This window comes from Cavia porcellus, unplaced genomic scaffold, assembly GCF_034190915.1.
Source record: "Cavia porcellus strain 051 isolate PalLab524CR breed Dunkin Hartley unplaced genomic scaffold, mCavPor4.1 scaffold_7, whole genome shotgun sequence".
Classification (NCBI taxonomy): Eukaryota; Metazoa; Chordata; class Mammalia; order Rodentia; family Caviidae; genus Cavia; species Cavia porcellus.
The window spans coordinates 45,149,543-45,166,564 of NW_026947490.1; the positions used below are offsets into that span (position 1 = coordinate 45,149,543).

A 17,022-nucleotide genomic window follows, 5' to 3' on the forward strand; every position below is an offset into this window, starting at 1 on the left:
CAGAATATTAATAACTAAATCATGTAAGTAGCTTTTCTCTAACCATTAAAACTACTACCTCTTATTATATGTGTTAGATACCCTGTCTGAGAGACAGAACAATCATCATGGCAACGGTTCAAAGCTGTGCCCTGATAATGCATATGTCCTTCTTCCCAGGAGCCCCTATGGCTTCTCCCCCACCAAAAGTCTACCAAAGCTCAGCCATGTAAAGATTTACCCAATCCACTGCAGCCCCACAAAATAAATCAGCTCACATCAGTCCCCAGACCCCTACCCCCATCAAAGGCTTTATCAGACAGAACCTGCATTTTGTCTGTGGGGAGAACCACCACAGCCTTCCTAGTAACTCTGTCCATGCCCCCCATTATCTACATTTCTTACCTACTTTGGTTCTCTCTTTAATATTCTGCTCTAGATTGAATACAAGTCATTCAATCAGTTGGTGCCTTTGACTCCAGTGGTTGGAGGCTAGGTGGCTCCTGGGGAGTCTGTCCCCTGGTCTGAGCCCCCCACTGACCTACAGGCCTTTCTTCTCTCTGCTCCTTGTTTGTCTCTCTCTCTTTCCTTCTTTTTCTGTGACCAGGGACTCCTCAGCTTTGCCATTTCTAGCTAACATCCAACACTGGGCTTCATCTCATCAGGTCCAATATGAGCCTCCTCACTACTCTACTTTTGGTGTGCCTGTCTTAAATCGTGACCATGTCAGGACATCCCCTTACTACTCTATGTCCTTCTGAGACCTCTACATCCTTCTGGGACTTCCCCATGTCTTCTCTGGTGACTACTGGAGAAGTCATTGTTGTAACTATACTACCTCTACATCCTTCTGGGGCTTCCCCATGTCATCTCTGATGACTACTAGAGAAGTCACTGTTGGGACTATGTAACTACTACTACTACTGGTTGTACCTCACTGGAGGGTGATGAATCTCCCACTGACACAATCTTTCAAACTCCCAGATCACTGTTCTAATTTGAACACATTGGTAAAAATCAATTATTACCTGACAAACCACTCTTATGGGCTTTCACACTTGGACTAAAACAAACGTTCAGGCCAAAGAGACTAATATTAAGAGATTTAGTTAACTTTTGCTACCGAAACAGCAAGTGAGGATAAATACCTTATGTCCAGCTGCAGGCATGCCCTGACCTTTTCCAAACCTGCAAGGCCTCCTGAATTCTTTTAACTCACTTCACAGGTCCTCCTCCTTTATCAGCTGATCATTGTGACTCCCTTTCCTTTTTCTCAGACCCAATCTCAAATTGTTTTGGTTCACTTCACAGATCCTTTTCCTTCATCACTTCACCATTATGACTCTCCCCTTTCTTTTTTCTCAGATATGATAGGTAAAATACCTCCACACCCCCTATAACCATAGCTCCTGCAGAGACCTTCTCCTCTCTCTCTCCACCTACCCTCTGCCATCTTCTTCCTTCTCCTCCTTATTTCAAAGTTATTCTCAGAGGACTACATTACTGTGAGCTCCTCTTCTGTTTACCTAACTCTGCCCCCTTTTTTTTCTCTTCCCTTGCTGATCATACTTGATCCTCCTTAACTCCCATTTTATTTCCCAAGCAGCACCAAACTTTCAGACTAAATTCAAACCATTACACCTTGGTTCTCAGTCCCCCCAAGGTGACCTCTTACATATGATTTTCCATGTCTTCAATAATTGACAAAAACAACAAAAATAGGATGATCTTAAAAGGACTACATTTCATAAATGGGGAAGCCATAAAAATGGTTGCATCCCAGGCTAAAATTATAAGGCCAATTTATGGCCACAGCAGCAATAAGTGGCACCCAGGTCTCGAGGTAAAACACAGGCTGGAAAAAAATCTAAAAACTTGAGCACCCCCCTCAATCATGCTTCAAGTGTGGAACAAAAACAACACTGGACACAAGCCTTCCCTGACCTGTGGCCATGACTGGGAGCGGGTCTCATCTGCAACCAAGAGGGCCCTTGGAACTGCAACTGCCCTGTGCCCTGCCCATCAGACACTAGGTAAGTCATCCTCTTCCCCATCTTCACAGAATAAGGCACTGTTGCTTCAGACTCATCACTGGATTCATCATTGGTTGATCTGCTCATAACCACTGAACTTTGGATTCATGTGGCTCAAGTCCCATGGCCTCACTCAGGTATCTCTCTCAGATCCCTGAGTCTCACTGGACATCTCAGTTAAAACCCTTATCTTTCCTTGCTGACATGTAAATCACCCATAATATTCTTCCTGAGTTTTAAAGCCAGTGTTCCTTGTCTGCAGTCTCCATTGTGGGAGTTGACAGCCAAGGTACATGACCTCTGCAGACAACATCTATTCCCTCCAGATGACAAACACTTTATTTACACACAGCTGTTTTATTATCCCAACATTTCCTGTATCTCTTTTTGCTAAAAAGTCTACTCCAAAAAACTCAGTTTCTTATACTCTCTCCCTCTCCCCATGGCTCTCATACTTCAATTTCAACTAGCATGTGGCACTGAATCAGCCCCCCTCCACTTCCCTCCTCCCTCATAGATTGTACAGTCTGACACATCTCCAATACCAGTCATGCCACCCACATTACTCCACTGCTAATTTACCTCAAACACATCTAAGTCTTCCCTTCTGTTCCCCAATACCCAATAGCCCCTAAACATCAATAGGGGCTCAAACCTATTAGCTTCTGCTTGTTAACTCATGGGTTTCTAAAAGTCACTCACTAGCCTTATGAGAACCACATTCTCCCTGTTCTCAAATCCAACAACTCCTATTACCTAATCCAAGATGCCAGAGCTATTACCATTACAATAATGCCAATTCTCCCAATGGTGCCAAACCTTTACAACATGCTTTTTCATATTCCACCACATACATCTCACTTTCCTGTATTAGACTTAATAATACATTTTTCACTACTCCCTCAGAATCAAAAACCAATGACTTTTCACTTTTACATGGATAGATTCAGAAACTTTTCAATTAACATACCACTCAGATACTCAATTAACATAGACAGAAATTAAGACAGCCCTCACTTCTTTAGCCAAGCCTTAGCTAATGATCTTACAACTGTAAACTACAATGTATTACACTCATTCAATACATAGAAGACTTTCTACTCTGCTACCCTTCCTATGCCACAAAAACACAACACACAGATGTCTTACTCTGTTTTCTCTGTAGTACAAGATACAAGGTCTCTTGATCCAAAGCTCAAATCAAATTCTTAGGCCTCATGCTTACACTCACCACATGGTCCATAACCTCGTACCATAAGACTCATTTGTAACCTAAGACACTGATCACAGATCAATGAATATTATCCTCATAGGCCTATCAAACATTTTTCACCTCTGGATCCCAAACTTTGCTTCCTTATTTCAGCCACTATACCAAGCCTCTAAAGGGCCTCTTTCAGAATCCCTAGACCCCACTATGCCTATTGACACCACCTTCATAAAGCTTAAGAATGCTCTTCTTACAGCCCCTGCACTTACAGTTCCTAATCATACTATATCTTTTATTATATACACTACACCAGATAAAGATAATAATATGAGAATATTGGGCACAGTAACAGACCTTCAATCCAGGCTGTAGCCTACTTCTCAAAACAGCTAAACACCACAGTTAGAGGATGGTCTCCCTGCCTTCAAGCATTAGGAGCAACAGCTATCCTGACAGAGCAAGCCTAAAAATTCACATTGGGACAAACAATCACTGTCTACTCACCACATAGCCTAATAGACTTAATTTTGCATAAAACACTCCCTACTTTAATGACTCCTTCACGTTTACAACAAGTACCTCTTACTCTAATACAAGATCCCACACTCTCTATTAGCAACACACTCAATCTAGTAACTCTTAACCTTACCAATAACAGGCTCTGAGATACGTCCCCTACCTACATGGTCAGAGATTCTTCAACTCCCACTCCTTTCCCACATACATATGATTCTCCTCTTTCCAATGCAACTGACACCTGGTTCATAAATGGAAGCTCTACAAACACTGCCAACACACACAAAAAAGTGGGATATTCCAAAGTTAATAGGTCTGGAGTGATTGAAGCATACCCATTATCTCCAGGAATCTCCTCACAAAAGGCCAAACTTACCACCTTGACATGGGCCCTCACACTTGCAAAGGACAAAGTTATCGACATATATACTGATTCCAAATATGACTTTAACATTCTACACACACATGCAGCCACATGGCAAGAAAGAGGCCTCATAAACACTCAAGGCTCTCCAATCACCAATGCTACACTTATTCTTAAACCCTTACAAGCAGGACAACTCCCACAACAGGCTGCAGTGATACACTGAAGAGGTCATCAGTCTTCAACAAACCTTATCTCCCAAGGCAGTTCTTTTGCACATCTACAAGCAAAGTTAGCAGCACAATTCCCTTGCCCTCCTCAGTTTCTCCCTCTTATTCCCAAGAGGTTTTCTGTACCTCTATATTCACAAGCAGAACTACAACTTCTTACAAAACCTAACTACACTGGAAACTCTGAGGGATGGATTTTCAAGGGTCAAAGCTAATGCTACCAGAAGGCCAAACCAAACAAATCCTCTCAGTTCTACACGACTGCTTTCATGTTAGATCTTCAACATTACACAGACTACTAGATCCAATAATTACATTAAATATCATCCAACAGTCATACAAAAACTAACCTTCAATTGTCAAATATGTGCCAAGACATCTCTGCAGGATCATATGCCCCCTCCACCTTTTCCTGCTCATCAGTTCCATGGAAATACAACAGGCCAAGACTGGCAGATAGATGTCACACATATGCCCAGATACAAACACATAAAATACCTCCTTACTTTCATATGCACCTTCTCAGGTTGGATAGAGGCCTACCCTACCACCAGAGAGATGGCAGACATAGTTGCTAATACATTACTCTGAGACATCATTCCTAGATTTGGACTCTCACAATACATAGAATCTGACAACGGCTCAGCCTTTATCTCTCATATTGTACAAGTGCCCTCTAACCTTAACATCACTTGGAAACTTACACATACCCTATTATCCACCATCCTCAGGGTAAATACAAAGGGCAAATGGTCTCATAAAGGCACACCTGATTGAACTCCTAATAGAACTAAATCAACGATGACCACAACTTCTAACTCTAGCCCTTACCAAACTCTGAGCCTTAGCCAGATCACCCACTCTACTAAACCCATTTGAGCTCATGTACAGTGGACCCTTTGTCTTACAAAATCTACCCTCAGTCACTGAGATTCCTCCTTTAGCTAATTAAATCGCACTTCCCTCAATCCTCAGACACTTTCTTCACCAACATCCAGACTTATGCCAACCCCAACTCTCTGAGGGCAAATCTCCAGGGGACCTAATCTATATTAAAACTCCTAAGTCCACAAGTTCAAGCCCAGCTCTTCAACCAAAGTGGAACAGACCTCATCTGGTATACTTGGTGACTCCAACTGTGGTAAAGATAGCAAGATGTATCCAACCCAGGAAAAGACATCACAGGAAGACAAATCCAAGGGACCTCCCAACTCAGGTTCATTATGTGTCCCAAAAGCTTGTGCCCTGGCTCCTGTTTTAATATCTATTGGTATCACTGCCATTATTGGGGCTGTGACAGTATTGGTTCAAGTGGCCCATGGGATTTTACAAAGACAATGACAAATATATCAATGCCTCCTCTAATCCTATACCTGACAGATTCACAGATGGATGGCTTTTGTTCACCATAAAAAAACCCTCTCAAATTCTCAGCTGCTCAAAAATAGGGTTTTTAGTTCACATGCAATCACCATGAGAGCACCAATTCTTTACCATAAAAATACATTAATACCAAGGCTTACTGCTGTTCCTCTCCTTATGCCTCAAGACCCAAAGAAAGTATACACAAAACTAGATCAGTTTATTTCTCCAACCACTACCCAGATTCTCAATGTGACTTACACATTGCTCCAAAGAGACCATTTATTCACACACTACTTGTTGGCTATGCTTGCCTTTTTCAGCAGACATCTATATGTTTCAGACTGTAATATTCAGCCAATCAAATCTCAAACCAAACACAACCTCATATCCAGTTGCTGGCCTTCTCCAGATAGCTTCAAATCAGCCCTGGCACCCAATCTCACCTGCATACCATCCACTCTGAGAGACTGTAACCATACCAATGTGCCAAACCCCTTCCTGATCTCTCTGAGCTATTTTGGGGGGACCTAAGGGCCTGTACCCACTACATCATTAATCCTCAAAGACAGTCTCTACAAACATCCTCCCCAAACATCTTTTTCATTTGTGGCAATGAAGCATACTCCCATCTCCCTGCATATTGGACCAGCACATGCACTGTTGGATTTTTAACCTCACACATCTCTCTCTTAAGAGATAATAAAACTCTCACATACCATGAAACACTAAATATCACTCAAAACCACAGAACCATACAGTTATTTCCAATATTGGCAGGTGTTGGGTCTTTGCAGCCATTAGAATGGGAGCAAGATGGTTGGGAACAACCTTCAGCTACTATTCTACATTATCCCATGGTCTAGATAGGACTATAACATCAGCTTGCCAAAGCATTAATTCACTACAAAATTAAATCAACACTTTTGCAATGGTAGCCCTTCACAAGACAGGGCACATGATATCCTCACAGCAGAAAAAGGAGGATACTGTACTATGGTGGGATAGGAATGCTGCTACTTTCTCAACCAATCAGGTTTAGTCAAATATTGGGTACAAAAAGTCAAAAAAATAGCAGCTCATATATGAGGGAAATAATATTTTCCAGAAGCCACACCCTGGTCTTCATGGTGGGACTCCTTCAGATCCTAGGCTCCCATTCTAATGCCCATTATGGGTCCAAAAATTACTGTAGTAATTTTTTTAACTCTTTGTACCCTATGTCTTTAGGATCCTCTTGCAATTTATCAAAGCCAGAATACAGGCATTCACTACCAAAGAAATACTATTACTGAGTGACATCTCTGCTTCACAGACTCAGATGTAACAGACCCCTCAGTCCCATTCTCTTCTACCCTAGGCCCCAACAATGCCCCTTCTCTGCAGGAATTAGCCAGAGAGATTGCACAGTGACCTGTAACACCAAAGAGATGGGAATATTTGATCCCCCATCTAAGACACAGCACAATCATTATGGCAAAAGTTCAAAACTATGCCTTGATAATGCATACCTACTTCTTCCCAGAAGCCCTTATGGCTTCACCCTCCCAAAAGTCTACCAAAGGTCAGACATGTAAAGGTTTACCCAATCCACTGCAATCCCACAAAATAAATCAGCTCATATCAGTCCCCAGAGCTCTACCCCCATCAGAGGCCATATCAGGCAGAATCTGCCCTTTGTCTGTAGGGGGAGCCACAACAGCCTTCTCTGTGGTGACTCCTTTGATGCCCTCCTAATTAAACTCTACTTATCTATTTGCCTCCTATCTTTTAATATTCTGTGTTGCTCTAGATTGAGTACAAATCACTCAATCAATATGTCTATTGATAGTGCTTTACTAATGAGGCTTGTTTCCCTCTCATTATTTAAACCTTTCCTATGGCTAGAAAAATGAAACTACTAACAATCATTAATTTAAATTTTGTTTATTAGGATAAGATATACATAACGCCAAGAACTGATAAAAAAAGAATACTAAATGACTCACACAGTAACACAAACAAAATACCAAGATGCTTAACATGATGAGTCTCATACTGAAAACTATTTCTATTCAACAATGGAGAAGGTGAGCTCCCAATTATCTTGGTTTAAAGTCCCATAACATTTTCATTGTTTTGTTTATTTTGGTTTTATTGTTTTGTTTTGTTTGATTTTTATATCTGATGGCACAAGAAGCTATTGCAAAGAGAATATGATAGATTATGGCAGCCATTGTTGAAGTCCTAATAACTTATTTTGAAGCCTTGTATCACTTTCACTGTTTTATTTTTATTTGGTGTATTCTGTTTTATTTTGCTTGGTTTCATTCCCTTTAATAAAAATATAGACTAATTTGCATTTTTCTTCAAAATTCTATGATGAACATGAGTCAAATATAAAAAGAATACTAGAGTTTCTCAGTTATTCTTTTAAACCAAAAAAAAAAAAAAAAGAGCATCAGTATTTCAAATGTTCCAACAGCATCAGAGAGAAAACTAAGGGAAAAACTAACAACATGATAATTGATCTAAATTCATACAGTGGCTTGGATTTATTTATTTATTTTCCCATTAAGTATACATTGCATGTAGGAAAGGCACCCTTGTCATGGTCCTTACCCCCAAAGAGCTTAAAATAAAAAGAGGAAGAAAGACCTGGGTAACAGCAATTCAGACAGCAAGAGAGGGAGCTTGAAACAGTGCGGTTGAAGGGCTCACTGAGCCCATAGGAAAGAATGGCTGCTTCATCTCAAGGGTCAACAAGGTCTCTGAACACAGTTAAATCAGGAATGGCAATCAATGGCTTAATACAGCTGATAAAAACAGAGGTGCTGTGCTACCAAGTTTCAGAATCTGGACCACATTAATAAGTAATTAGTATGCAAAAAGAGAAACAACTCAAATATATTGTAGATAGAGTGTCATCACCACGCTGTCCAAAGTTCCTCAGAATTTGGCTTCTTATTACCAAGGAACAGGCTGAAACAGTCATCTCATTGGATACCCTGATATGTGCTATGGAAAAATGGGAGAAACAGTAGATAAAATGAAGATTGTGGTATTTTTGATACAATATGCCAACTTGAGAAGTTTAGAAGTATAAGGAGCTCAGCAGGGAACCAGGGTCCTTACTTTCCAAACAAGGAATAGAAAGGCAAAGAGATTTTGTGAGTGCTACTCTCACCTTGGAGGTGGTGGCCTGTGTAAAACACAAGGGAGGAAAACAGGCTGGCTCTTTACCTTTATTTTTCTCTTGCTGCTTTTTCTGTCTTCAAATTCCTTAAATTGTTGCCCCCTGTCTTAGAACCAGCTGATTATGGACTGAAATCTCCACAAATTGTGAGCTATATAAACCATTCCTTCCTTAATTTGGGGTGTTGGGCATTTTTGACTCAGCAATGAGGGAAATGTAGCCAAGATAGATGGCAAAAGAAAAGCTAACAAATATAACAAACATGGAACAAAAAGTGGCAGATAGGGAGTAAATACAAAGAACTCACCAACGTTTCTTATACAACAACATAAGAACAATCAGAAGCACCAGGGGCACTATCACTGCAAAGGTGATCAAGATCACAGAAAGGCCATGTCCTGTGGTATGGGAAATACACATACATGTTATCTAAAACCTGCTACTATTTCTGCTCTATCCATTGGTTTCCTTAAATAATGACTGGGTAAATGCCACACCATTCATCCTGTTACAGTCATTCTATTCCCATTCCTACCCAAGGAAGCATTCTTTGGCTTCCCCAGAATGTCTTGAATCTATATGTTACCCAGGCCTGACTTCTCCCTTCCTGGAATTACTCATGGTCATGCCTTTTTCACTTCCCTCTACTAAATTTGGCCTCATCAAACCCTCCTCTGTCTTACCTCATGCTCAAGGGCCACCCATTCACACCTTCAAACTCCAGTCTCACCCCAGTAGAGGATGATGTCTTGGTCTCTCAGGCTGCTGTGCCTCACTCGACAAGACAGCCCAGCTGCCTCTCTAGCTGCCACATCCAGGGTCACCCGAAGATACCATGTCCCATCAGCATGTGGAAGAATATCGCCTTGTTTAGTTTCCAGCTGTTCTTGTGCACCTCGCATCCACATCACCCAAATAGGCTTTGGGTAGAAACCAGAGACATGACAAGCCAGCAACAGTCGACCAGGCTCGAGGTTGGGACTACTGGACAGCCAGACCTCTGGTCTCACTGCATGGAGAAAACAGAGGCTCAGAAATGGAAAAATACACAGTTTAGGTACATAGATACCCAGGTTAGTATGTTGTTACCATTTTTCTTCCTCTAGCAACTACCACACAGCAACTCCAGTACCTCTTATCCTCTTCCCTGTGCTAATATTGAAGACAGTGACAGGAAGAGGCATGACATGAATAGAACAATCTCAGAGGAAAGGGCGAAACTGACCTTGTCTCTGAAGATCCATCTTTCCTGCATCCAGGAGACCCAATAGAAAACGAGGGCATGTGTCTCTGATGAGGTAGTATACTGTTTCCCTGATGCCTTCATAAGTATTGAATAAATCACAGAACTTCTGGGCCCTAGTCCCACCCTCTGGAGATGGCACCAATGATTTGTTTTGGTAACTCAGAAAATTTAATCCATTAACAGCTGCATGAATGAAGCCTTTTGTGTGCTCTCCAGAGTGCAGTTCACAGCCAGCTCTTGCCTGTACCTCAAAGGGATCTAGGGAAAGAAAGGAATGAAAATAAGGGGGTACATAAAGAAAGTAAGAGCAATGATATGAGAATTTAAGGGATGATCAGGAACTAGTATAAAAATTTTTATGTAGATGTGAACTAAACATATATACAATTAGAAACAAAGGTAGGAAAATATGCTAGGCATGAAAAATGGGATCAATAAAAGATAATATCTTCAATTTACAAGAGACTGACCTGAGCATACTTTGGAGAAATGATAGGTAACCTCTACAACTTAAGCTGTAAGAGGTGGTAGGAACTGTTTTGAAAGAGATAGATGTGATTTCATGATACATAAAATAGGTCACCATGGTCCATACACTGTGAATGTAGAGCTTTTGAGATATTGAAGAGCTGTATTTGCAGGAAATCAATTACAGAACCAGATAACTTTTTACCTCTGGATTGTGGACCACAGAAGATCACAGTGGAAAAGTTTAGATAAAAACTATTGCTGAAGTAGCAAAAGACTGGAAATTTTCAGTAAATATTTGGAATATGCCCTAACAGACTTATGCATGCAAACTTTTATCTAGGGATGAGATGACAGATGTGTCCAAGCAAGGAATATAAAATATCTCCCAAAAATAGAACCCTCAGGATATCTCTTAGTTGAGCTGGTTAAACTTACATTTGACTTCTAATTGACTGGGTTGGTGTTGAATTCTCAGTGCTAATCCAGAAAAATAGGCATGAAATAGAAGCTGTAGGTCTTCCAGCTCTTCATTGCTGAAGTTACCCCTGGACCAGGTGTGCAGGAAAATTATTTTGTCTGATTCACTGTCCCAGCCGTGAGTCTGCAACTCATCCAGCCAACCAGAGCCATGATTTTGTACCCAGGATTTGTTGGCATAGGATGAGATCTGCATTACGTAAAATGAAATATTTTCCTGGACCACTATGGAAAGATTTCAATCAGTACAAGGAAAACAGAAGAGGAAAGAAAGGAGAAAAAGAAAAAAAATGAACCAGTTACTAGAGGAAGAAGCATAATGGTCAGTTTAGCAATAACATTTTCCATACAAAAGACCCCCTGCTTTAACAGGAACCTCAAGAAAAATTAGAGTACACGTGGAGACAGGTGGTCAAACTCCCAGGCTTCCAGTATTCTAAGTAACTTATGTTAAGAAGGCTTTCAACACTCCACCAAGACCCAATCAAATGGACAACTGATAGAAATGTTCTTACCATTTTCAGTGATACTGCCCCCAAGGACGACATCCAGAAATAGAAAATGTAGAAACAGCATGTCATCTAAAGGTGTCTCCTTTTCTCACCAAAATGTACCCTTTATATGGGGTATAACTTACTTCTATCAGAAGTGGACCTCCTTGACCAGCTAATGATGACTACCAAGAAAGTCTAAAGCGTCCCTCAACCTTGGGCCTCCTACACAGCCTCTCATTTCCCCTCTATCTTGAACTCTCCTCACTGGAGAGTATATTATTCTTATTCATAGCACTTCTTATTCATAGCACTACATCAACCATTTTTGGAACAAGTGTCATGAGGTTTTTAAAGGTCACTTAATTTTTACAGATCTTGTATCTTATCTATAAAATGCAGAGACATATTTCATATCTTTCTCTGTTCATGCTTGCTTTAAATGATTACAGTTCTTTCTGATTTTCCACTTAGCTCTCCCTCTGAACTCCATCATGCCCTTCTTCTGATCATTACATCTATCTACAATTTGAATAGCCTCTGAGTATTCTCTTTCCCATTTTATCCCTTCTTCTACCACTTTTCTCAGTTCTCAATTCTCATTAGTGCTTTTTTTTAATTGTATCTATTTTTTAAATCAATCTCGCATGTGTGAATACCGAATAGTTTCCCTAATGTAAGTAATGATTCAAATATATAAAAATATGTGGTAATCATGATTCCCCATTAGGTGGCCTTGAAGCCTTATAAAGTTTTCACTCATTAACTAGAAAGGCTTTATTCTGGGCTTCTTGATATGAAAATATTTGAAGCTAGAGTATATGAAGTTTTACCCAAATATTTCAAGGAAAAAGACACTATGGTAACTACTATTAAGTCAGGTTATAAGGTGGTGAAGTACTAGGTTATTGAAACAGTCATGCTGTGACCTCTATTGTTATATTGTTATGTCCTATTTTATCTCAATCTCCCCCTTATTGTTTCAAAAAAAATTATTTAGTCATTTCTTATGTTTGTCTTATTAAAGAAAAAATTCAAAAAAATTAGGATATATAAATAGTAACTCTTTTCGATTTCCTATTAACTTGTTTTGAAGTCCTGTAGTACTCCCATGATCTTGTTTTGACTGATTAGACTCTGTTCCATTCTATATGATAGTATCAAGTTTGAAGACATAGGCAACTACTTTGAAGACAATAAGATTCACTAAGATACCCATTCTGGTTTGACTATTGTCTTCTTTGGAAGTCCTGTAATGTTTACAACGCCTAAGTTTTATTGGTCTTGTTCTCTACTGTTTTGTCCAACTTTATAATATCTAATAAGATAGACAATTCTTTTTAAGGAAACAAGGGACAACGTTGATAACCATTGTTGATAAACTTGTACTCTGTTCTACACCATGTGCTACGTCTATCCTTGGTATTGACTGACAGCTTTGTTTTGCCATATTTGACTGTATTCTTCCCCCCCCCCCAAAGAAAGTAATAAGCACTAAGGAGTAATAAAATCCAAGATGTGTAAATTTTGTTGTAAAAAAGAGAGGGAAAAAAAAAAAAGAAAAGGAGCTCTAACGGATATAACAGCAAGTGTGTTTGGGGGTGTTAAATAGCTGACTTTATCAATGTTTTTGGAACATTGAACACAGCTGTTTGCAGTCTCCCTGTTTGAATGTCAACCTTGTGTTCTTTGATACTGTGATTTGAGGAACTATTTTCAAGAAAATAGTGTGTAATCTACTAGCAGGTAATTTCTTACTGTTATGGTTTTTTGTTTTGTTTTGTTTTGTTTTGTTTTGTAGTTCTGTATTGCGTGTACCCTTACGCCACTTTGGTTTGTTTTGTGTTTTTCTCTTGTTCCTCTTAAATAAAAAAAAAAAATTGTATCTATTTTTGCTTTCACAATGCAGCCATTTGTACCAGTCATACTGTACTATATGACTATAGTATGAGTATACTATTCTATATGACTATAGTATAATATATCTCATGACCCAGTATTGAGATTACTCCCACCCATATAGTCTGTCACCAGAATAACAGCTGATCTCTAATTGATATTAAGTATTTTACTAGGTATAAGAACATACATAGATTGTCAATATAATTTCACTTATCAATATATTTCAAACAAGATAAATATTTAAATGGAGAACTAAAAGTCATTATATTTTCCATATTAGTATACAGAATACTAGATACAAATATATTTACAAAAATGTTTTCTAGAGAAGTCGTGTAGCTGCCCAGGTGCGTTCTGACTCCTGAGTGTCCATAGAACAAAATCCTGGAGGAGCAGCCTGCACTTTTCCCTGAGGACTAACTTCTGTGCAGTGTGAAGTTTTGAAGAGCAATAAGCTGCCTATGAACAGAGATCATGAACTCCACACATAAGTTACATTTTGTGATGTGACAGATACACTCGCAGAAACCATCATTTCTGTGTATTCAAGTATTTAAGTATCATGAAACATCCTTGGTTGTTAGAAATCCTGTCTGCTTACTGTGTATAGACAAATGAAACCAAAATCATTTTGAGATCCAGGCATACTTCCATTTCTATAGTGCCCCCCCCAAATTCATTGAACGCAGGAATGGGAAAATTTTAAAATCACATTTGTGAGACCCAAGCCTCTCTCAGTGAGTCAGCACCACTCAAGGACTGTGGAAGGAGAGAACTAGACCCCAAGAGATCTTGTTCAGACACCAGCACCATGCAAGGACCTCTGCTGGTGTGAAGAGAACCAGACCCAAGCCTCACTGTGGGGATCAGTGCCATTTGCAGAATGCTGAGGGAGAGAACCAGGCCCCATGCAAGGAGATCCCTGCCCAGAAACCATATCATTTTCATTGTGTTTTCTTTTTTTTTTGGGGGGGGTGAGTTTTTATTTTCTTTTGTTTTATTTATGTTAACTCTGATGACATAAGCAGTTATTTAAAAGATAGCAATACGTGTTATAGAACCCATTTTGTATTTGTTACTGGCTTGTTTTGATGTCCTTTATTGCATTAATTGTTTTGTTTTTATTGTTTGTTCTTATTCTGTTCTGTTCAATTTTTAATATGCGTAAAGGTGGTGTATGCAGCTATGCTGAAGACAATAAAGACAATGTAACTATTGTTAATTACATAAGTTTTGAAATTCTGTATCACTTGTTCTGCTTTACTTTGATTGATTTCACTTTGTTTTATTTTCCTTGGTTATTTCCTCTTTGCAATAAAAAATTAAAATCACATTTGTGACACTACTTCTTTCTTAACCCATTTATTTTATTGTATATATTTACTGTGTAAAACATGATGTTTCAATATACAAGTATCTTACTCAAACTTGTCTGTATTAATAAAAAGGCTGGAAGTAACTTACAATAAACTGTTCCTATTATAGCCAAAAATATCTTCCAGCCTCCATGAGTACAAAGACCTTAAAGAACAGTATGTAATTTAAATCTTCAAATCATTCACCAGCACCAGATTTCAGCTTGCCAATGGTAAGTTCTTAGTTTGAGATTTTAAGAAGTGATAGCAGGTACAGTATCTGCTGGCACATATATTTCTCTTCTCCATAGTTCTACAGGAGGAGCACAGTTTTCCTGAGCTCTGGGCTCTGGGTGGTATGTAAGATGCTGAAACTGTGAAACCCCTTCAGACTCAACCATTTCAGATATTCCATTTGATCTTCTTGCTCTGCACTATTGTCTTGTAGTTTGCCTAATTAATTGCACTGTGGTATGCAATTCTAAACTTTGTTTATAACCACCACATAACGTAGCTGTACTGCCTAGATTCATAGAATGAGTGATGGCATCCTTCCTTTCCTGCTAAGAACCTACTATCATAAAGACAGCATGGGGTAGATGGAATAAATTATCAATATCAATTGTTTGCCTGTATAACCCAGGTGATCTGACTAGGATTAAACCCCAGATGGAGTGATCATACTCACCATTGTGCTTGGGATTGTGATTGCATGTTTTTCACCAAAACTTGTATGTTCAATTCCTAAACCTAATAACAGTAAGATTAAGTTGGACATGCAAAGGAAGAAACTGACAAATGAAATACTAATGACAGAGCCCTGATCCAAATGAGTAAGTATTATTATATTAATTGTAATAGACACTGGCCATGTCTCGAGACAAAAGCCTGCAATCCCACTGTAGCTACATATTTTGGAGGCTGATGCAGGAGGATCTCAAAGTCAAACTCAGCCTGGGCAACTAAACGAGGGTATTTTTTCCAAGTAAAGGACTGGAAATGTAACTTAATTGGAAAATAGCATTAAAAAATCAAAAGTAAACACAAAAGAACTAGTGCTCAATATTCCTCTTCTCCCCCTCTCCCTTTCCCATGTGTGTGTCTGCTTATATTTGTGTGTGTGCTTGTTTGCAATCACTCACTCATCAAAGAAATACCATATCAGCAGACAGTAAGCAACCATCTGTCTATGATCTGAGAAGATTGCACTTGTGCAAAACTGAATATGCCACAGCCTTGATCATAAACTTCTACTTATTATAATTAACAAAATGATTTTTTTTTTGTTTTGAACTGCACAACTAACTTACTGGATTGCTTCATAGCATCCTGAGGAGATAATAACAGTCACTTAATTGTAGTAGTGCTGGAAAACCCCATCTGAGTCTGCCCACCTAAGGGGTTGCCCCTATGAATCAGGGAACAGAGGAAGAAGAAGGGGGGAGTGGAAGGAGGAAGACAACAGGAAAGGGAGGGCAGAAGATACAGTCTGAGAGCAGCTTGCTACAGGGGAACAAGATTGTGGGAAACATAGCTCTCTTTCTTGAATTCACTAATGAGATAATTCATTCCCAGAGGAAAAAGTGAAAAATGAGATAAAAAAGCACTTAGGAAAAATTCTGTCTCAAGACAACCACAAGGGTAGTATCATCCTTGTCCTTGCCATAATAACACCCATCCAGTCAGCCAGGTATTAGAAAACTGCTTTCTTTGAAAACTTGACTCCTTTAACTCCTGTGGTTATCACTTCAACTCCACTTCTGAAATCTGCTTTTTTTTCTCTAGTCTCACTGACAATCTGCTTCATCATGAGGGACGTGGATCAAAACCACAGTACCCTATCTGAATATTACAGATAATCTGCTCAGTTCTCTGCTTCTGAGTTGCTATGTCAAATGTGAGCATTTGAGGCACAGTGTCACATGACTCTAATCCCAGGCCACTGAAGGCAGTGGCAGGAGGATTATTATATGTGACACTAGCCTGAGCTATGTGGTGTGACCCAGTCTAAAAAAAAACAAAACAAAACAAAAACAAAAAAAACATTAAACTTGATGACATCAGTCTCCTTCCTAAAATACTTTAATTGCTTTGATAAAAATAACAGAAACTCCCAAGTATATCACTTTCATACCTAGAGGCTTTTGTATATTAACCCTATAAGGGGAAGGAAAAGGTGCTATACAAGAAGAAACTAGCAGACTATTTATG

At 39.3% G+C, this 17,022-nt stretch overlaps 1 protein-coding gene across 1 annotated transcript; it reads right to left on the minus strand.

Annotated features, from left to right (window-relative positions):
• Positions 1–8,669: 8,669 nt before the first annotated feature.
• Positions 8,670–11,639, minus strand: Cd1c1 (CD1c1 molecule). The gene is given in 6 exon segments (NM_001172853.1): positions 8,670–8,691; positions 9,177–9,267; positions 9,600–9,878; positions 10,095–10,373; positions 11,022–11,288; positions 11,579–11,639. Coding segments are annotated over 6 exon segments (999 nt in total).
• Between the last annotated feature and the right edge of the window lie 5,383 nt (positions 11,640–17,022).